Raw genomic sequence first — 23,729 nt, forward strand, 5'->3', positions numbered from 1 at the left:
GTCACTGCAGGGAAAACTAACGACAGTGTTCAAGTTGGTAGATAAAATAGCAGCATTCAGAGCCAAACTGGAATAGTGGAAGGCGGCGAGTGGACTTAGGGATATTTGACATGTTTCAAACATTAGCCGGGATTTTGGATGACATGTCACCTGGGCCAGCACTCTTGGGCGCAAAGATCCCCGAACTGCGAATGAATGGATCCGCAACCCGTTTGCGACTAAACCTGGCTACTATATCGCCTTTGAAACGTACCGGTGCAGACGAGCATGTTTGGCAGCGCACAATCACAGAGTACTTACAAGCAGACACAGTGTGTAGACAGAAAAGGGAGAACGGACGCACTTTGGCTTAAAAACTAACGATAAAGGTGAAGTTATAACACTGAAACGCCCTCAGGAAGAGGTACTTTAAGACTGACGTCCATCCGCCGTCGGCAGTGTTTTAGCTACTTCTAAATCACTAATCCTCGTCTCCATGGCGACAAATAAATACGTTTCTTACAGGTATCATCCCTGCAGGACGAGGAATAGCTAAACATGCTTCACTACACACCGTAGCTCACCGGCATCAACATGTAAACAAATGCCATTGGTGGATCTACACTTAACATCCACTGTAATGATACCAAGTACAGGCACGTATCTAGTCAATACTACTATGATTACGTTGATATTTTTTGGCATCACAACATCTTCTTTCATTTTTTTTTAATGTATATTATGTTTATAAACTCAGGAAATATGTCCCTAGACACATGAGGACTTTGAATATGACCAATGTATGATCCTGTAACGACTTGGTATCGGATTGATACCCAAATTTGTGATATCATCCAAAACTAAAGTATCAAACAACAGAAGAATGAGTGATTATTACATGTTAACAGAAGTGTAGATAGAACATGTTAAAAGAGAAAGTAAGCAGATATTAACAGTAAATGAAAAAGTAGATTAATAATCAATTTTTACAGGTTGTCCTTAATAATGTTGACAAAATGATAGATGACACAATATGTTACTGCATACGTCAGCAGACTAATTAGGAGTCTTTGTTTGTTTACTTACTACTAAAAGACAAGTTGTCTTGAATGTTCACTATTTTATTTAAAGGGGAACATTATCACCAGACCTATGTAAGCGTCAATATATACCTTGATGTTGCAGAAAAAAAGACCATATATTTTTTTAACCGATTTCCGAACTCTAAATGGGTGAATTTTGGCGAATTAAACGCCTTTCTATTATTCGCTCTCGGAGCGATGACGTCACAACGTGACGTCACATCGGGAAGCAATCCGCCATTTTCTCAAACACATTACAAACACCGAGTCAAATCAGCTCTGTTATTTTCCGTTTTTTCGACTGTTTTCCGTACCTTGGAGACATCATGCCTCGTCGGTGTGTTGTCGGAGGGTGTAACAACACGAACGGATTCAAGTTGCACCAGTGGCCCAAAGATGCAAAAGTGGCAAGAAATTGGACGTTTGTTCCGCACACTTTACCGACGAAAGCTATGCTACGACAGAGATGGCAAGAATGTGTGGATATCCTGCGACACTCAAAGCAGATGCATTTCCAACGATAAAGTCAAAGAAATCTGCCGCCAGACCCCCATTGAATCTGCCGGAGATGATCAAGAGAAGAATATCGACCCTAGCTTCCCTGGCCTGCTGACATCAACTCCAAAACTGGACAGATCAGCTTTCAGGAAAAGAGAGCGGATGAGGGTATGTCTACAGAATATATTAATTGATGAAAATTGGGCTGTCTGCACTCTCAAAGTGCATGTTGTTGCCAAATGTATTTCATATGCTGTAAACCTAGTTCATAGTTGTTAGTTTCCTTTAATGCCAAACAGACACATACCAATCGTTGGTTAGAAGGCGATCGCCGAATTCGTCCTCGCTTTCTCCCGTGTCGCTGGCTGTCGTGTCGTTTTCGTCGGTTTCGCTTGCGTACGGTTCAAACCGATATGGCTCAATAGCTTCAGTTTCTTCTTCAATTTCGTTTTCGCTACCTGCCTCCACACTACAACCATCCGTTTCAATACATGCGTAATCTGTTGAATCGCTTAAGCCGCTGAAATCCGAGTCTGAATCCGAGCTAATGTCGCTATAGCTTGCTGTTCTATGTGCCATGTTTGTTTGTGTTGGCATCACTATGTGACGTCACAGGTATATGGACGGGTGTATATAACGATGGTTAAAATCAGGCACTTTGAAGCTTTTTTTAGGGATATTGCATGATGGGTAAAATTTTTAAAAAAACTTCGAAAAATAAAATAAGCCACTGGGAACTGATTTTTAATGGTTTTAACCCTTCTGAAATTGTGATAATGTTCCCCTTTAAGGACTTAACTGCAATAAGAAACATATGTTTAATGTACCCTAAGATTTTTTGTTCAAATAAAGCCAATAATGCCATTTTTTGTTGTCCCCTTTATTTAGAAAAGTACCGAAAAGTACCGAAAAGTATCGAAAAGTATCGAAATAATTTTAGTACAGGTACTGGTCCCAAAGTATTGGTTTTTGTTACAACACTAGTGACCATAAACGCACGTTTGACACAACAACTGTGACACAATTCTGAATGAAATCTAGGCCAGAATATCCTGTCATCGCCACAAGAGCACTGAAAACACTGCAACCGTTTCTGACATCATATCTGTGTGAAGCGGGGTTTTTTTTTTTTTTTTGCAGTGACAGCAACAAAGACAAAATTATGCAGCAGACTGGACATAAACACCCTGCGGGTGTCACTGTCTCCCATCACCCCTAGATGGGACCATCTCATCTCAAAGAATCAAGCCCAGGGCTCCCACTAATTCAGCATAATGGTGAGTTGTATTTTTTATGCACTTATTTTTGCTGTATTGATCTGCAACACGTGGAAGGCCGGTTCGTGAAAAATAATGCCCACCATAAGATGGCGCCGCTGTAGTGGCTGCTGTTGGCATGAGCTCTGTGCTCTTGGGTCATCCTTTTGTGTTCCTTGTGGGTTTTTTTGCCTTTTGGTTCGGGACCCTTTGGGACTGTGTGACGAGGGGTGGCACTTTTGTGACTTCTGCGGTGCTTTTTTGTGAACTTCTGGATCTGCCTCCCGGCCTGGCCATGGAGACCAGCTGCTGGGTCTCTGCCACGCCAGAGTCCGTTTGGAGAGACTGGAGGAGATGCAGATGAAGAGACAGGGCTGCGGAGCTAGCGCTGAGCGCCGGGACGGACAGGCTTCAAAGTGTCTTGGCTGAATGAGCAGGTATCGGTCCTTGGACGTATCCTTGGACGTGCTCATCCATGCGGACTGGACACTGGCCGAGAGTTGGTGGGCGAACGAGGGTGGAGTCGGCTCTCTTGGTTGCTTTGTTGGGTCTGCTCCTGTCTCTGGTCATGCTCCCCCTACCCCAGCAGACGATGGCATGGAACACCGCAGAGGCCACCACAGTGTATATGTTTTTTGTTGTTGTTGTTTTACTTTTGTGGCTGTGTGTAGAAGTGGCTGGTTGTATCAGCTCTGCTCTTTTAATGTCTTTAATGTCCTTTGATGTTTCCCTCTTACACACGTTTATGTGTGCTATGGCTATGAGTTTTGTTTTTTTCCCTTGGCCTCAGTCTGGACACCCTCTCCAGGGGCCCAGGCTTATACCTCCATTGCTTACCTGTTTCTCACCTTTTTTGTAAGGGTCGCCGGAAGTTGGCAGACTTAAAGTATTTCTGATTCTGATTCTGATTCTGATAAACCGGTCCCTGGTGCAAAAAAGGTTGGAGACCCCTGGTCTACATAACATGTAATGGTGGTTCTTTGGTTAAAATCTAGCGGCTGCTAGACTTTTGACAAGAACAAGAAAGTTTGATCATATTATGCCTATACTGGCTCACCTGCACTGGCTTCCTGTGCACTTAAGATGTGACTTTAAGGTTTTACTACTTACGTATAAAATACTACACGGTCTAGCTCCATCCTATCTTGCTGATTGTATTGTACCATATGTCCCGGCAAGAAATCTGCGTTCAAAGAACTCCGGCTTATTAGTGATTCCCAGAGCCCAAAAAAAGTCTGCGGGCTTTAGAGCGTTTTCTATTCGGGCTCCAGTACTCTGGAATGCCCTCCCGGTAACAGTTAGAGATGCTACCTCAGTAGAAGCATTTAAGTCCCATCTTAAATCTCATTTGTATACTCTAGCCTTTAAATAGACCCCCCTTTTAGACCAGTTGATCTGCCGTTTATTTTCTGCTCTGCCCCCCTCTTCTTCGTGGAGGGGCGGGGCACAAGTTCGGTGGCCATGGATGAAGTACTGGCTGTCCAGGGTCGGGACCCAGGGTGGACCGCTCGCCTGTGCATCGGTTGGGGACATCTCTGCGCTGCTGACCCGTCTCCGCTCGGGATGGTCTCCTGCTGGCCCCACTATGGACTGGACTCTCACTATTATGTTAGATCCACTATGGACTAGACTCTCACAATATTATGCGAGATCCACTCGACGTCCATTGCACCGGTCGCCCAGGGGGGGGTTCCCCCACATCTGCGGTCCTCTCCAAGGTTTCTCATTATCCCATTGGGTAGAGTTTTTTCTTGCCCTGATGTGGGATCTGAGCCAAGGATGTTGTTGTGGCCTTTGAGACACTCGTGATTTAGGGCTATATAAGTAAACATTGATAGATTGATTGATTGAAAATGTTGCATAGATTATGTTTTACATATCGTCTTCAAACCGCTTTCTGGCCGTCTCTTCAGGATGCGCCGTTTTGTGGGCGGTCTTATTTGCGTGGCTCCACTTCGACAGCGTCTTCTCCCCATCATCTTTGCTGTACCGGTAGTTTTTAGCACGACAGATATAAGTTAGAACTATACGCCATACTTGCCAACTCTCCCGATTTTTCCGGGAGACCCCCGAATTTCAGTGGCCCTCCAGAAAATCTCCCGGGGCAACCATTCTCCCGATTTTCAACCTGACAACAATATCAAGGGCGTGCCGTGATGGCACTGCCTTTAGCGTCCGATGTTTCACCATACAAACAGCGTGCCAGCCCGGTCACATGATGTATGCGGCTTCTGCATACACACGAAAGTGACTGCAAGTCATACTTGGTCAACAGCCATACAGGTCACACTGAGGGTGGCCGTAAAAACAACTTTAACACTGTTACAAACATGCGCCACACTGTGAACCCACACCAAACAAATTTTTTTTGAGAGGATTTCTCCCACAGCTAGACGTTTTATCAAGCTTAATCCAGAGTCATCTATTAGTGACCCCAGCCTTGGAACTACACTAGGGGTGTCAAACTCAGTTTAGATCGGGGGCCACATGGAGAAAAATCTACTCCCAAGTGGGCCGAACTAGTAAAATCACAGCACGATAACTTAAGCTGTACATCAAGCAAGAATGGGAAAGAATTCCACCTGAGAAGCTTAAAAAATGTGTCTCCTCAGTTCCCAAACGTTTACGGAGTGTTGTTAAAAGGAAAGACCATGTAACACAGTGATGAACATGCCCTTTCCCAACCACTTTGGCACGTTTTGCAGTCATGAAATTCTAAGTTAATGATTATTTGAAAAAAAAAAAATAAAGTTTATGAGTTTGAACATCAAATATCTTGTCTTTGTAGTGCATTCAATTGAATATGGGTTGAAAAGGATTTGCAAATCATTGTATTCCGTTTATATTTACATCTAACACAATTTCCCAACTCATATGGAAACGGGGTTTGTACAAGTAAGTACACATGGTTAGTGACAAAGTAAACTTTGTATCGTTTAATGCTAATGAATCCTATTAAACGCAGTAAAATCTTATCGAAGGTGAGGACAGAACAAGCCCACATAATGTATTTACAGGAGACCCACTTGACTGACAAGGAGCATGTAAAACTAAGAAGAACGGGCTTCACTAATTTGCTTATTTCTTCATATAAATCAGGACATAGGAGAGGAGTTGCTATCCTCATCTCAAATAAGCTACATTTTGAAAAAGTATTTGAATTTGGTGATAAGGAGGGTAGATTTATTTTTAGTAAAGGGAAAGATAGATGGGAACTAAATCCCCTTATTGAATGTCTATGCACCCCTCGGGAGTGATATTAGTTTCTTCCAAAAAAATCACCAGTATTATGGTAACGGAAACCAAAGGTCTTTTCATCTGTGGTGGGGATTTAAATATATATTTACAGCCAAAATTGGCCTCATCTAGTATAAAAACTCATAACACTAAGCCCCTATATGAAAAAGTAAACACACTTTTTGAGGAAGTAGGCTTAACTGACATATGGCGAGACCTTTTCCCTGACAGAAGGAATTATACTTATTTCTCTGCTCCGCACTGTCTTTATACAAGAATAGATTATTTTCTAACATTTGGGAAGGATCAAGACAAAATATATACTTGTGAAATTGGGACAATAGACCTAAGTGACCATGCACCAATATACTTGTTTTTTTATTTGAATCTGAGTGCAAAAAATAATACATGGAAACTAAATTCAAGTTTGCTTTAAGGCACAAATTAAATCTGAAATTAGTCTCTTTTTGGAGTTCAATGACACTGGTCTCACCTCCCATGTTATGGGACCCATTGAAGGCTGTTTTAAGAGGGGTGATTATAGCAATATCTTCATATTAGAATAATAATAATACAAAATCAGATGACTTCAAAAAATTAAGTAAAGGAATGTGGAGGGAGGTGTGGCCAGCGCGCATGCAGGAGCAAAGGTCACCGCCTCTGTCTGTGGTGCTGAGGACGAGCAAGATCGGATGGGGGCGGGGCATGTGCTGACGGCGAGACACAGCTGACAGGTGATTAGATTTCCCAGGTGGTACGTGTTAATCTAACCATCTGTTGTCTTTAACAGTAGGCGGCCGAGAGCAGCAGGGGAGAGAGGATACGGACGTGACTGAAAAGTCACGTTCTGCTGGAGAAAGACTTTGACCAAAATCTGAGCACATTAAAACTTTGTTAAAAACTGCACGCTTGGCTCCTGTGCCGTGTCTATAGTGATAAATAAATGATAAATGATAGTGGAACTGTAGGAGGCAACTTCTACAAGGAATTAGACAGAAAACAAATTCAATTTGGCACAGATTACATTAAGGGAAATTTAGAAATATTACAGTTTGTAGAAATTAAATGAATAATTTGGCCACACAAGAAATATAAAAAGTCTAATGTTTCTGAAACAGTGACCCTATGAAAGTGGCTCTAAGTCTATGAAAATATTGGCCTGGAAACTGAAAAAAAAAATGAAAAAAAAAGATAGCGGAAAATTAGGGATCCAAGAACAAAAGTGAAAAAAAGTAAACAAAATTCAGGAGGCTTAGAAAACCTTATACTCCGAGGTCTCTAGTAGGAGTGTAACCCAAATTGATAGCTTCCTGAACTCCCTAGATTTATCTACTCTATATGAAGAAGAAAATCAAATAATGTCTGCAGATATAACTGAAGATTAATTAAAAGTTGCAATTAGTAGGCTTAAATTAAGTACATCGCAAGGATCGGACGGATACACGGCAGAGTGGTATTAGAAATTGGAAAAATAATTAATACCTGTTTTACGCCCCACACTGAATTGGGCTTTAAAAAATGGCATAAACGCCATCTATTGATAACCTCACTAACAACTTTGACAATGCCCTGCGCAAAACCATTGATAGCATAGCACCGCTAAAACAAAAAAGGGCCCCTAAAAGGCGCACCCCATGGTTTACAGAGGAAACCAGAGCTCATAAACTATCATGTAGAAAGTTGGAACGCAAATGGCGCGCGACCAAGCTTGAGGTTTTCCATCAAGCATGGAGTGATAGTTTAATATCGTATAAACGCATGCTTACCTTAGCTAAAGCTAAATATTACTCAAATCTCATCCGCCTCAACAAAAACGACCCTAAATTTTTGTTTAGTACAGTAGCATCGCTAACCCAACAAGGGACTCCTCCCAATAGCTCCACCCACTCGGCAGATGACTTTATGAATTTCTTTAATAAGAAAATTTAACTCATTAGAAAGGAGATTAAAGACAACGCATCCCAGCTACAACTGGGTTCTATGAACACAGATACAACTGTATCTACGACGGATACTGCAATACAAAATAGTCTCTCTCTTTTTGATGAAATAACATTAGAGGAACTATTACAGCGTGTAAGTGGGATAAAACAAACAACATGTTTACTTGACCCACTTCCTGGGAAACTTATCAAGGAGCTTTTTGTATTATTAGGTCCATCAGTGCTAAATATTATAAACTTATCACTTTCCTCTGGCACTGTTCCCCTAGCATTCAAGAAAGCGGTTATTCATCCTCTGCTCAAAAGACCTAACCTTGATCCTGACCTCATGGTAAACTACCGACCGGTGTCCCACCTTCCCTTTATTTCGAAAATCCTCGAAAAAATTGTCGCACAGCAGCTAAATGAACACTTAGTGTCTAACAATCTCTGTGAACCTTTTCAATCCGGTTTCAGGGCAAATCACTCTACGGAGACAGCCCTCGCAAAAATGACTAATGATCTACTGCTGACGATGGATTCTGATGCGTCATCTATGTTGCTGCTTCTTGATCTTAGCGCTGCTTTCGATACCGTCGATCATAATATTTTATTAGAGCGTATCAAAACACGTATTGGTATGTCAGACTTAGCCTTGTCGTGGTTTAACTCTTATCTTACTGACAGGATGCAATGCGTCTCCCATAATAATGTGACCTCTGACTATGTTAAGGTAACGTGCGGAGTTCCTCAGGGTTCGGTTCTTGGCCCTGCACTCTTTAGTATTTACATGCTGCCGCTAGGCGACATCATACGCAAATACGGTGTTAGCTTTCATTGCTATGCTGATGACACCCAACTCTACATGCCCCTAAAGCTGACCAACACGTCGGATTGTAGTCAGCTGGAGGCGTGTCTTAATGAAATTAAACATTGGATGTCCGCTAACTTCTTGCAACTCAACGCCAAGAAAACGGAAATGCTGATTATCGGTCCTGCTAAACACCGACATTTATTTAATAATACCACCTTAACATTTGACAACCAAACAATTACACAAGGCGAATCAGTAAAGAATCTGGGTATTATCTTCGACCCAACTCTCTCGTTTGAATCACACATTAAGAGTGTTACTAAAACGGCCTTCTTTCATCTCCGTAATATCGCTAAAATTCGTTCTATTTTATCCACTAGCGACGCTGAGATCATTATTCATGCGTTCGTTACGTCTCGTCTCGACTACTGTAACGTATTATTTTCGGGTCTCCCTATGTCTAGCATTAAAAAATTACAGTTGGTACAAAATGCGGCTGCTAGACTTTTGACAAGAACAAGAAAGTTTGATCATATTACGCCTATACTGGCTCACCTGCACTGGCTTCCTGTGCACTTAAGAAGTGACTTTAAGGTTTTACTACTTACGTATAAAATACTACACGGTCTAGCTCCGTCCTATCTTGTCGATTGTATTGTACCATATGTCCCGGCAAGAAATCTGCGTTCAAAGAACTCCGGCTTATTAGTGATTCCCAGAGCCCAAAAAAAGTCTGCGGGCTATAGAGCGTTTTCTATTCGGGCTCCAGTACTATGGAATGCCCTCCCGGTAACAATTAGAGATGCTACCTCAGTAGAAGCATTTAAGTCCCATCTTAAAACTCATTTGTATACTCTAGCCTTTAAATAGCCCCCCTGTTGGACCAGTTGATCTGCCGTTTCTTTTCTTTTCTCCTCTGCTCCCCTTTTCCTTGAGGGGGGGGGGCACAGGTCCGGTGGCCATGGATGAAGTGCTGGCTGTCCAGAGTCGGGACCCGGGGTGGACCGCTCGCCTGTGCATCGGCTGGGAACATCTCTACGCTGCTGACCCGTCTCCGCTCGGGATGGTGTCCTGCTGGCCCCACTATGGACTGGACTCTTACTATTATGTTGGATCCACTATGGACTGGACTCTCACAATATTATGTCAGACCCACTCGACATCCATTGCTTTCGGTCTCCCCTAGAGGGGGGGGGTTACCCACATATGCGGTCCTCTCCAAGGTTTCTCATAGTCATTCACATCGACGTCCCACTGGGGTGAGTTTTTCCTTGCCCGTATGTGGGCTTTGTACCGAGGATGTCGTTGTGGCTTGTGCAGCCCTTTGAGACACTTGTGATTTAGGGCTATATAAATAAAGATTGATTGATTGATTGATTGATCTAGCTGGAAGGAGGCAATTATTTTCGCTATAGCAAAAGGAGGCAAGGATAGAATTGAGAGTGGATATTACAGGCCAATATCTGTTCTCAGTGTAGATTATAAACTATTTACGTCCATCACGATTAGAAGAGTTCTTACCTATATTGATACATAATGATCAAACAGGCTTTATACATCAACGCCAAACACCCGACAATATAAGAAATACACTACATATTATGGATCTAATACAAAGAAAAACAACTGAAGCAATTGTTATAAGTGTAGATGCTGAAAAGGCCTTTGATTCGGTCAATTGGAAATCTCATTACAGAGTTCTACATGGATTTGGCCTCCAGGATACAAATATTAAAACCATACAGACGCTATTTAACAATCCTACTGCTAGGATTAAAGTCAATAGATATCTATCAAATAGTTTTCCCTTAGAAAGGCGTTCTAGACAGGGCTGTGCATGGTCACCATTACTCTTTGCATTATATCTGGAGCCACTACCTCAGTCCATTAGACAAAATGAAGACATCAAGGGAATTATTACTAAAAGAAGAGAGTATAAATTGGCCTGTTAGGCGGATGACATTTTGATCTACCTGGGGCACCCAACATACTCTCTTCTTAAATGAATGCAACATTTGAACAGTATGGTCAATTATCAGGATATAAAATAAAAAACCCAGCTACTCTCATATAATCATAGCCCACCGGGACAAATCAGAAACAGTTACCACTTGGCATTGAAAAAAAGAGTCTTTTAAACACCCGGGCATCAATATATCAAAGGATCTTACAAAATGATCAGAACACAATTATTTACCGATACATTAAAAAAAATACAGGATGACATAGCACAATGGAAGTTAATTCCTTTCTTTAGCCTTAGTTCTAGAATTGATTCCATTAAAATGAATATACCGCCTAGACCAGGGGTCCCCAAACTACGGCCCGCGGGCCAGATCCGGCCCACCAGCATCCAAAATCCGGCCCGCAAGAAGTCCCAAGAAAAACAAATTAAAAAAAAAAAAAATATATATATATATATATATATATATATATATATATATTTTTTTTTTTTTTTTTTTTTATCATAATTTTTTTAAATCTGTCATTTCTAAACCATGTTCTACCGCTTGTTACTCTCGGTGTCTCCTAGCAGCATCGATAACGTCACATCCTCGTGCTCGGAATACACATATAATATATATATATATATATATATATATATATATATATATATATATATATATATATATATATATATATATATATATATACTGTGTATATATAGTCGAGCTTTCTGTGGTTTATCCGCTATACAGTGCTCAATACCAGGCTTCCCTGCTCTTCAGGGGATTTTATTATATTATATATATATATATATATATATATATATATATATCAGTGACGTGCGGTGAGGTTGATGGCTGATGAGGCACTGACTTCATCACAGTCAGATTTACAAACATATGAACCCTAAAGAGTATCTTATTCACCATTTGATTGGCAGCAGTTAACGGGTTATGTTTAAAAGCTCATACCAGCATTCTTCCCTGCTTGGCACTCAGCATCAAGGCTTGGAATTGGGGGTTAAATCACCAAAAATGATTCCCGGGCGCGGCGCCGCTGCTGCCCACTGCTCCCCTCACCTCCCAGGGGGTGAACAAGGGGATGGGTCAAATGCAGACGACAAATTTCATTACACCTAGTGTGTGTGTGACAATCATTGCTACTTTACCTTAACTTTAACTTTACACATACAAACTGTAGCACACAAAAAAGCACATTTAATTAAAAAAAACGTTATTATGGTCTTACCTTTACTTATAAATGAAGTCCACAACTAAAGCCCTCACTTAAACTTTCCACGTGCAAGATTGAATCTATTTAAAAAAGTGTAACCAAGGGTTTATAAATGTCGCCTATACTGTATGAAACTACAAAATAACAAACACGGAGGCTCCAGTTTACACGAGGACCACTTTATTTACCTTCTTTAAAAACTTCCGCTCCACTCCGTGTCACATCACTTCCGCTCTTAGCGCCTTCAAAATAAGAGCTCAAGGCATATACTGTATAACAGCGCATAACAGGAACTTAACATCACAAAGAGAAAAGCCCATGAAAATAGGTTACAAAAGTTATTTCATAAGAAGCCAAAAAGTGCAAAAACAATAATGTTCGTGTTGGAGGAGTTGTGAATTAGATACACCTGCAGTCTGCAGCTGTACCTAATGTTGTGGCCCTGCAGTCATTCACAACTCCTCCAACACGAACATTATTGTTTTTGCACTTTTTGGCTTCTTATGAAATAACTTTTTTAAATAGTTTCAATCTTGCACGTGGAAAGTTTAAGTGTGGGCTTTAGTTGATATAACAATTCTACGGCGGGGGTGCAGGAGGCGGGGCTACTGGAGCCTCAGCCAGTGCGTCTTTTGCAGCCGTTTTATGATCGCTCAGCACAAGAAATACGTTCCACACATACAGTTGTTGACAAAATACACTGTACATTATATACCTCAGCTAACTAAACTATGGAAATGTATAATATAGTTCATATAGCAATACAGTCTCACTGCACAGCAGGCCAGCAGTTAGCCGAGTCCGGAATCCATGTTGAGGCACTGAGTGACGTGCCTCAACTGGCTGCTGTTCACCGCACCGTCTCTTCTCAGTATTTGAACGGCAAATTTGAAAATTCAGCGATTTTGAATAAAAATAATCTAAAACTGGTGAAGTTAAATGGAAAATAACTCTATAGTATAATCACTGGATACATATAACAATTTAATTAATTTTTTTTCTTTTTACATTTTTTTTCTTTCCATGATGGCAGGTGAGGCCCCGCCTCACCTGCCTCTAGTGACTGCACGTCACTGATATATATAAAATTATATATATTAATATTTTGGAAAACCTTGTTTTTGATTGATTGATTGAAACTTGTATTAGCAGATTGCACAGTACAGTACATATTCCGTACAATTGACCATTAAATGGTAACACCCGAATACGTTTTTCATCTTGTTTAAGTCGGGGTCCACGTTAATCAATTCATGGTAAAGTTACATTGTTTAATGCATCCAGCGGGGTATCACAACAAAATTAGGCATAATAATGTGTTAATTCCACGACTGTATATATCGGTATTGGTTGATATCGGAATCGGTAATTAAGAGTTGGACAATATCGGAATATCGGAATACGTTACTCATTGAAAAACAACCCAAAAATGGTTCTTTGTTTAAAAAAAAACCCAGAAATGTTGTTAAAATAACATCCTTACAACCCAAAAAATGGATTGCTTTTCATAAAAATAACTCCAAAATGTAACCCAACACTCGCAACTTAAAAATTGGGTTATCAAAATAACCCAGCATTTTTTAGTGTGTATAATTCAGAAAATAAAGTTACACTATTGAATGGAGACAAGTCAAACAGTAGCACCAAGCAGAAAAGCCTGAAAAGCTAAAGCCTGATCTTTCAGACCGCTCTCAAGCTCACTGATTGGCTGTTACTTGCCAACGTGACTCCACGCCGCCCAAGACTGTACGGCTGCAGCCTGGAGACCTCCTATTAATAGAACTGTTTCATGCTTGTGAAAGGGTCTGCCGAATCTGAAATCATATTCAACTTCATATATTAAAACAAAATGGGAGATAACTATATCTGAGGAAGAATGGACAATAATATGGAGATATCAATGGACTTGTACCAGCTCACCCAAGTGGAGGGAGTTTAGCTGGAAAAGTGTGAACAGATTTTTTTACTACACCTTCTCAGAAGTCTCATTATGATAACAACCCCCCTGCCTGCTTGAGAAATTGTGGGAATCAAAATGCAAACCACTACCATGTTTTCTGGGACTGCCCTGCCGTAAAAGGGTTATTGCAGAGAGATACACCAAGCTCCACAGGAAATGTTCAAATGCAAAATACCCCTTAAAAGTAAGACTCTGTTTTTTCGGACATGTACCTCAGGATTGGCTGAAAAAAGATAAACACTTAATGAATATCCTAGTGGCTTGTAAGAAGACCATTACCAGGAAATGGTTACCACAGGAGAGCCCAACCTTGAAGCTAGGGATGGAAATCACAATGGACATTTATCAAATGGAGAAGATAACGGCATTTATTAATCATAAATTGGAGAAAATGACTTCATACGAGGAAAACTGGGTCGATTATGTGCCGCACCAAAGGCCTGATTTTATTTTCTCGATTTGGTGATTGTACTCCATCCATCCATTTTCTACCGCTTATACCCTTCGGGGCCGCGGGGGGCGCTGGAGCCTATCTCAGCTACAATCGGGCGGAAGGCGGTGTACACCCTGGACAAGTCGCCACCTCATCGCAGGGCCAACACAGATAGACAGACAACAGTCACATTGTACTGTGTAAGAAAAATCACTCCCTATATGTTTATAGTTTTCTCGATGTATTTATTTACTATCTGTTCATATTCTTTTATTTATGTATATATATATATATATATATATATATGTATATATATATATTATTATTTTTTATTTTTTTTAATTAGTTTTTTGTGTTTGTTTTGTTTTTTCTCTTTTTTGGGGTGGGGGGGTGGCATCATTGGGATGTAAACAAAAACATATTATTTTGACATTTAAAGTTAAAGTACCAATGATTGTCACACAAACACTAAAGAGGTGAGGGGAGCAGCGAGCAGCAGCGGTGGCCGCGCCCAGAAATCATTTATGGTGAATTAACCCCCAATTCCAACCCTTGATGCTGAGTGCCAAGCAGGGAGGTAATGGGTCCCAATGTTATAGTCTTTGGTATGACTCGGCCGGGGTTTGAACTCACGACCTACCGATCTCAGGACGGACACTCTAACCACAAGGCCACTGAGCAGGCTTAGGGCAGACAATATATGTATTATGTATGCAAATATGATGTAATGGATAAGAATATCTGATACTGGACGTAAATAAAAACTAAATTACAGAAAAACAAACATTGTGACAGATTTTTGAGCGCCGTGTGTAATTTCTATATTCTCAATGAAACACCAACGTTTCGGTGTTGCTTGCTTGTACTGTACTTACTCGCGTCATTTATTGAACAGGGGCTGTCAGCGAACAGTCCACTCGTATCTCTTATGTGTGACTGCCATCTACTGCTCACACTTATCATTGCACGATGGACCAAGTAAAATTGTTTTGAGGTCTGTAGGCACAACCAGAATTAATGCGTACATTATGCACACCCGGTTATAAGGCACACTGTCGATTTTTGAGAAAATGAAATTATATTAAGTGCACCTTATAGTCCAATAAATATGACATTTGCATGAAAAACATAGACAATTTTTTCCCCCTGCTTTATACAAACCCCGTTACCATATGAGTTGGGAAATTGTGTTAGATGTAAATATAAACGGAATACAATGATTTGCAAATCCTTTTCAACCCATATTCAATTGAATATGCTACAAAGACAACATATTTGATGTTCAAACTGATAAACTTTTTTTTTTTTTGCAAATAATCATTAACTTTAGAATTTGATGCCAGCAACCCGTGACAAAGAAGTTGGGAAAGGTGGCAATAAATACTGATAAAGTTGAGGAATGCTCATCAAACACTTATTTGGAACATCCCACAGGTGAACAGGCAAATTGGGAACAGGTGGGTGCCATGATTGGGTATAAAAGTAGATTCCATGAAATGCTCAGTCATTCACAAAAAAGGATGGGGCGAGGGTCACCACTTTGTCAACAAATGCGTGAGCAAATTATTGAACAGTTTAAGAAAAACCTTTCTCAACCAGCTATTGCAAGGAATTTAGGGATTTCACCATCTACGATCCGTAATATCATCAAAGGGTTCAGAGAATCTGGAGAAATCACTGCACGTAAGCAGCTAAGCCCGTGACATTCGATCCCTCAGGCTGTACTGCATCAACAAGCGAAATCAGTGTGTAAAGGATATCACCACATGGGCTCAGGAACACTTCAGAAACTCACTGTCAGTAACTGCAGTTGGTCGCTACATCTGTAAATGCAAGTTAAATCTCTCCTATGCAAGGCGAAAACCGTTTATCAACAACACCCAGAAACGCCGTCGGCTTTGCTGGGCCTGAGCTCATCTAAGATGGAAAAGTGTGGTCTGTGGTCTGACGAGTCCACATTTCAAATTGTTTTTGGAAACTGTGGACGTCGTGTCCTCCGGACCAAAGAGGAAAAGAATCATCCGGATTGTTATAGGCGCAAAGTTGAAAAGCCAGCATCTGTGATGGTATGGGGGTGTATTAGTGCCCAAGACATGGGTAACTTACACATCTGTGAAGGTGCCATTAATGCTGAAAGGTACATACAGGTTTTGCAGCAACATACTGTATGTTGACATCCAAGCAACGCTACCATGGACGCCCCTGCTTATTTCAGCAAGACAATGCCAAGCCACGTGTTACATCAACGTGGCTTCATAGTAAAAGAGTGCTGGTACTAGCCTGGCCTGCCTGTAGTCCAGACCTGTCTCCCATTGAAAATGTGTGGCGCATTATGAAGCCTAAAATACCACAACGGAGACCCCCGGACTTTTGAACAACTTAAGCTGTACATCAAGCAAGAATGGGAAAGAATTCCACCTGAGAAGCTTAAAAAATGTGTCTCCTCAGTTCCCAAACGTTTACTGAGTGTTGTTAAAAGGAAAGGCCATGTAACACAGTGGTGAACATGCCCTTTCCCAACTACTTTGGCATGTGTTGCAGCCTTTAAATTCTAAGTTAATTATTATTTGCAAAAAAAAATAAAGAGTATGAGTTTGAACTTCAAATATCTTGTCTTTGTAGTGCATTCAATTGAATATGGGTTGAAAAGGATTTGCAAATCATTGTATTCCGTTTATATTTACTTCTAACACAATTTCCCAACTCATATGGAAACGGGGTTTGTAGACGAGACCCCAAGTTTCGATGCCATTTTCTGAACGTGGTTGTGACAACAAACCACATTCATAGACAGTCCCGTTATAATGTGTTAATGAGCAAAGGCGAACAAGTAGCACCAAATCTACTGCATGGATGCATGGGAAACAGGAGGTTGTCGATCGTCTAATCTAGCCTGAACCGGCCTGCGATTCATCAAATCAACATGATGCCGCATTGAAGAAGAAGGTGATGGATAGCGATTCAAGCCAAAACATTTTAACAGCAAAGGGTTATTATTGACGTCGTAAATCAAGAAAGAAGTGGTTACATTTTCAACAGGACTTTGCCCCCTGCTGGCCATTACACAGAATAAAGTAGAGGACAGCCGCCAGCTAAATCCTCTCTGCTCTGCGGCCTATGAGCCGTCATTGATCTATTATTGATGAACCAACCTGTCCAGGATTCTCTCTGGCGCTCCCTTCATTACCAGAATGTGACCGGCAGCATTGTCCTCCACTTCGTGGATGGAGAGCTCGGAGGAAAAAGAAGATGACAATTAGATGGGATCCAGTGAGAAGATCAATCAATCAAAAATAACAGTATGGGGGTTTATAGAATAAACATAAAGTCGATTTAATACATAATTAAACAAGTTAAATGTTTACAACTGTAATTTATTTACTCTAGGAGACACTGGGAAGAGCACAGGGAGAAATAATTACATATATTGAAGTTCAATTAAAGTGGGGAGGAAGGGTTTCACTTAAATCGACTGCTCGTGCCTTAAAGAGGCATAGACCACGGTTGCATTTCATTCAGCAACCTTTCGATTAAATGAATTGTGACCATAAATGGAGTCCATCTAATCCAATGGCGTCCAAACCCGGGCCCGCGGGCCAAATGCGGCCTGTCGGCATCTTCAGTTTGGCCCCGCCAGACGACGGCTTGAGTTCAGTTTAAATGAGCAACCCAGCCGTGCTTTCATATTAAATGTAAATAGCCAGGGGTCTGACAGGTGGCAAAGTGTCACCATCTTGTGGACAATGTGGGAAACTCAGGTCAGTGACCGTAAAACGTGTACTTTCTTGACATTACAACATACTTGCCAACCTTGAGACCTCCGATTTCGGGAGGTGGGGGGAGGGGGCGTGGTCGGGGGCGTGGTTGTGGGCGTGGTTAAGAGGGGAGGAGTATATTTATAGCTAGAATTCACCAAGTCAAGTATTTCATATATATATATATATATATAAGAAATACTTGACTTTCAGTGAATTCTAGCTATATATATATATATATATATATATATATATATATATATATATATATACCGTATATATATATATATATACATATATATGTATACATACATATATATATATATATATATATATATATATATATATATATAAATAAGATAAATACTTGAATTTCAGTGTTCATTTATTTACACATATACACACACATAACACTCATCTACTCATTGTTGAGTTAAGGGTTGAATTGTCCATCCTTGTTCTATTCTCTGTCACTATTTTTCTAACCATGCTGAACACCCTCTCTGATGATGCATTCTGCTTCGTCTCCTTGTTGTGTGCGCAGTTATGCACTGCACTCTCTAAAAGCTGTAGATGTTATTGTCACATATGCATGTACAGTAGATGGCAGTATTGTCCTGTTTAAGAGTGTCACAACATTGCTGTTTACGGCAGACGAATTGCTTTACGTTAGACGAAAACGTGACTGCTGTTGTTGTGTGTTGTTGCCGCGCTGGGAGGACGTTAATGAAACTGCCTAACAATAAACCCACATAAGAAACTAAGAACTCGCCCTCGATCATTCTACAGTTATAACGTGATTGGGCAGGCAGGCTGTTTATATTGTGGGAAAGCGGACGTGAAAACAGGCTGTCGACACGTCACTCAGGTCCGCCTGAATTTCGGGAGATTTTCGGGAGAAAATTTGTCCCGGGAAGTTTTCGGGAGAAGCGCTGAATTTCAGGAGTCTCCCGGAAAATCCGGGAGGGTTGGCAAGTATGCATTACAAGAACAGCATTTACATTGTGACCCAATCCAAACAACCTTTCTTAGTCAGCCACACACATGGTCACACATAACAACATGCTCACTGCACTTTGTGGATATTATAAAAAAAAAAACATCACCCATCAAAATAAAAACATTCGAAATTACACCTATTTAGTTAAATCCATTGCAAGGCATGATGGGAAAATGCAAAACACTCTCTCCACACTTATTTATGTTTGACTTTTAGCTACTTGATATTTTGGATTGATTACAAAGCTTTAAAGATGTCATCACGGAGGTAAACAAGGAAGGAGTTGAAATTTTACATACTCTTAATATCCAATTATAATAATTATTCATTATATATCCATTATATTATCATAATGTGTACAATATGAATATATATATATATATTATATATATATACATATATATACAAAAGAAAGTGCATCTCTATCCTCCTTCAAAACCGCACTAAAAGAACACGTCCAAGCAACTTCAACCCTTTACTAACACCCTCCCCCTTCCACATCCCACCTCCCCGGATTGTAAATAACCAAATGTAAATAATCAAATGTATTTCTAATGTATATACTTGTTCTTATGCTATCTGAACTCACTATGTTCTCTGCTCGCTGTACATATCCTACCAAGTCAGACCTGCACTGTTTCAATGTCCATTTCTATGATGATGCAATTGTTGATGACTGAAGTGCTGATATCAACCAAACCCTCCTCATCCCAACCCCTGGATTGTAAATAATTCAATGTATATACTCTGATGATTAACTTGAGTGATGACTGTATTATGATGATAGTATATATCTGTACCATGAATTGATTTACGTGAACCCCGATTTAAACAAGTTGAAAAACTTATTCGGGTGTTACCATTTAGTGGTGAATTGTACGGAATATAGTACTTCACTGTGCAATCTACTAATACAAGTTTCAATCAATCAATACAATATATATATATATATATATATATATATATATATATATATATATATACATACATATATATATATATATATATATATATATATATATATATATATATATATATATATATATACACACGTGTACATATACACATACATACATATACACACATATATATATATATATATATATATATATATATATATATATATATATATATATATATATATATATACACACACACATATATCATGGAGTACTTACAAGCAGACACAGTGTGTAGACAGAAAAGGGAGAACGGACGCATTTTGGCTTAAAAACTAATGATAAAAGTGAAGTTATAACACTGAAACGCCCACCAGAAGAGGTGCTTTAAGAGATGGCTAGCTAGCTAGCAGCTAACGTCCATCGGCAGTCGGCAGTGTTTTAGCTACTTCTAAATCACTAATCCTCGCCTCCATGGCGACAAAAAAAGCAAGTTTCTTACAAGTATCATCCCTGCAGGACCAGGAATAGCTAAACATGCTTCACTACACACCGTAGCTCACCGGCGTCAAAATGTAAACAAACGCCATTTGTGGATCTACACCTAACATCCACTGTAATGATACCAAGTACAGTAGCGTATCTAGTCGATACTACTATGATTACATCTTCTTTCGTGATTACATCTTCTTACGTTTAAAAAAAATGTATATTATGTTTATAAACTCAGGAAATATGTCCCTGGACACATGAGGACATTGAATATGACCAATGTATGATCCTGTAACGACTTGGTCTCGGATTGATACCTAAATTTGTGGTATCATCCAAAACTAATGTAAAGTATCAAACTACAGAAGAATAAGTGATTATTACATTTTAACAGAAGTGTAGATAGGACATGTTAAAAGAGAAAGTAAGCAGATATTAACAGTAAATGATTAATAATTAATTTTCTACCACTTGTCCTTAATAATGTTGACAAAATAATAGAATGATAAAATGACACAATATGTTACTGCATATGTCAGCAGACTAATTAGGAGTCTTTGTTTGTTTACTTACTAATAAAAGACAAGTTGTCTTGTATGTTCACTATTTTATTTAAGGACAAACTTGCAATAAGAAACATATGTTTAATGTACCCTAAGAATTTTTGTTAAAATAAAGCAATTTTTCGTGGTCCCCTTTATTTAGAAAAGTACCGAAAAGTAGCACAAAGTACCGAAATAATTTTAGTACCGGTACCAAAATATTGGTATCGTTACAACACTAGTTTGTAGTATCTGGTACTTGACTGTACTCTAATACGGGATAGTTTGTAGTACCTGGTACTTGACTGTACTGTAATACGGGACAGTTTTTAGTACCTGATACTTGATTGTACTCTAATATTGGGACAGTTTGTAGTACCTGGTACTTGACTGTACTGTAATACGGGACAGTTTGTAGTACCTGGTACTTGACTGTACTCTAATATGGGACAGTTTGTAGTACCTGGTACTTGACTGTACTCTAATATGGGACAGTTTGTAGTACCTGGTACTTGACTGTACTCTAATACGGGACAGTTTGTAGTACCTGGTACTTGACTGTACTCTAATACGGCACAGTTTGTACTAGTACCTGATACCTAATTACTGTAATACGAGGCAGTTTGTAGTACCTGGTACTTGACTGTACTGTAATACGGGACAGTTTATAGTAACTGGTACTTGACTGTACTCTAATATGGGACAGTTTGTAGTACCTGGTACTTAACTGTACTCTAATATGGGACAGTTTGTAGTAACTGGTACTTGACTGTACTGTGATACGGGACAGTTTTTAGTACCTGATACTTGATTGTACTCTAATATTGGGACAGTTTGTAGTACCTGGTACTTGACTATAATGTAATTCTGGACAGTTACTTTGTAGTACCTGGTACTTGACTGTACTCTAATATTGGGACAGTTTGTAGTACCTGGTACTTGACTGTACTCTAATACGGGACAGTTTGTACTAGTACCTGGTACTTAACTACTGTAATACGAGGCAGTTTGTAGTACCTGGTACTTGACTGTACTGTAATACGGGACAGTTTGTAGTACCTGATAGTTGACTGTACTCTAATATTGGGACAGTTTGTAGTACCTGGTACTTGACTATACTGTAATTCTGGACAGTTTGTAGTACCTGGTACTTGACTGTACTCTAATACGGGACAGCTTGTAGTACCTGGTACTTGACTGTACTCTAATACGGGACAGTTTGTACTAATACCTGGTACCTAACTACTGTAATACGAGGCAGTTTGTAGTACCTGGTACTTGACTGTACAGTAATACGGGACAGTTTATAGTAACTGGTACTTGACTGTACTCTAATATGGGACAGTTTGTAGTACCTGGTACTTCACTGTACTGTAATACGGGAAGGTTTGTAGTACCTGGTACTTGGCAGTAATGTAATACGGGACAGTTTGTAGTACCTGGTACTTAACTGTACTCTAATATGGGACAGTTTGTAGTAACTGGTACTTGACTGTACTGTAATACGGGACAGTTTGTAGTACCTGGTACTTGACTGTACTTTAATACGGGACAGGTTGTAGTACCTGGTACTTGACTGTACTCTCATACGGGACAGTTTGTACTAGTACCTGGTACCTAATTACTGTAATACGAGGCAGTTTGTAGGACGTGGTACTTGACTGTACTGTAATACGGGACAGTTTATAGTAACTGGTACTTGACTGTACTCTAATATGGGACAGTTTGTAGTACCTGGTACTTGACTGTACTCTAATACGGGACAGTTTGTAGTATCTGGTACTTAACTGTACTCTAATATGGGACAGTTTGTAGTAACTGGTACTTGACTGTACTGTAATACGGGACAGTTTGTAGTACCTGGTACTTGACTGTACTCTAATACGGGACAGTTTGTAGTACCTGGTACTTAACTGTACTCTAATATGGGACAGTTTGTAGTAACTGGTACTTGACTGTACTGTAATACGGCACAGTTTGTAGTACCTGGTACTTGACTGTACTGTAATACGGGACAGTTTGTAGTACCTGGTACTTGACTGTACTCTAATACGGGACAGTTTGTAGTACCTGGTACTTGACTGTACTCTAATACGGGACAGTTTGTACTAGTACCTGGTACCTAATTACTGTAATACGAGGCAGTTTGTAGTACCTGGTACTTGACTGTACTGTAATACGGGACAGTTTATAGTAACCGGTACTTGACTGTACTCTAATATGGGACAGTTTGTAGTACCTGGTACTTGACTGTACTCTAATACGGGACAGTTTGTAGTACCTGGTACTTAACTGTACTCTAATATGGGACAGTTTGTAGCAGAGGTGTGGACTCGAGTCACATGACTTGGACTCGAGTCAGACTCGAGTCATGAATTTGATGACTTTAGACTCGACTTGACAAAATGTAAAAAGACTTGCAACTCGACTTAGACTTTAACATCAATGACTTGTGACTTCACTTGGACTTGAGCCTTTTGAATTGACATGACTTGACATGACTTGCTACTTTCCCCAAAACCCAAAGATGAAAAAGTTATTCGGGAGCGCTCCGTATTTTTCATTGTGTACTTGTCTATCAGCGTTGCGTGTGTCAGCTGGTGTGCTGTCAGTACAACAGCCAATCAAATTAGATCTACTTTGTTTTCATCACACAGCATTCATCCAATCAAATTGCAGG

The 23,729-nt window shown here is 39.9% G+C and overlaps 1 protein-coding gene across 2 annotated transcripts in view; it reads right to left on the reverse strand.

The window, feature by feature from the left end:
• atp1a2a (ATPase Na+/K+ transporting subunit alpha 2a) overlaps window positions 1–23,729 on the reverse strand; it is a 158,889-nt gene that overhangs the window by 89,043 nt on the left and 46,117 nt on the right. The window contains exons 1-2 of one of the 2 annotated variants that reach the window (XM_061979018.2): window positions 20,518–20,581; window positions 17,514–17,593 (exon numbers count right to left, since the gene is read on the reverse strand). In XM_061979018.2, the coding sequence (XP_061835002.1) occupies window positions 17,514–17,593; window positions 20,518–20,526 (89 nt within the window). In that variant the 5' untranslated portion in view covers window positions 20,527–20,581. Of the gene's footprint in view, window positions 1–17,513; window positions 17,594–20,517; window positions 20,582–23,729 lie in introns of those variants that run through there. The other variant, XM_061979017.1, reaches the window with a different exon arrangement.

Source organism: Nerophis lumbriciformis, linkage group LG19, assembly GCF_033978685.3.
Source record: "Nerophis lumbriciformis linkage group LG19, RoL_Nlum_v2.1, whole genome shotgun sequence".
Lineage (NCBI taxonomy): Eukaryota > Metazoa > Chordata > Actinopteri > Syngnathiformes > Syngnathidae > Nerophis > Nerophis lumbriciformis.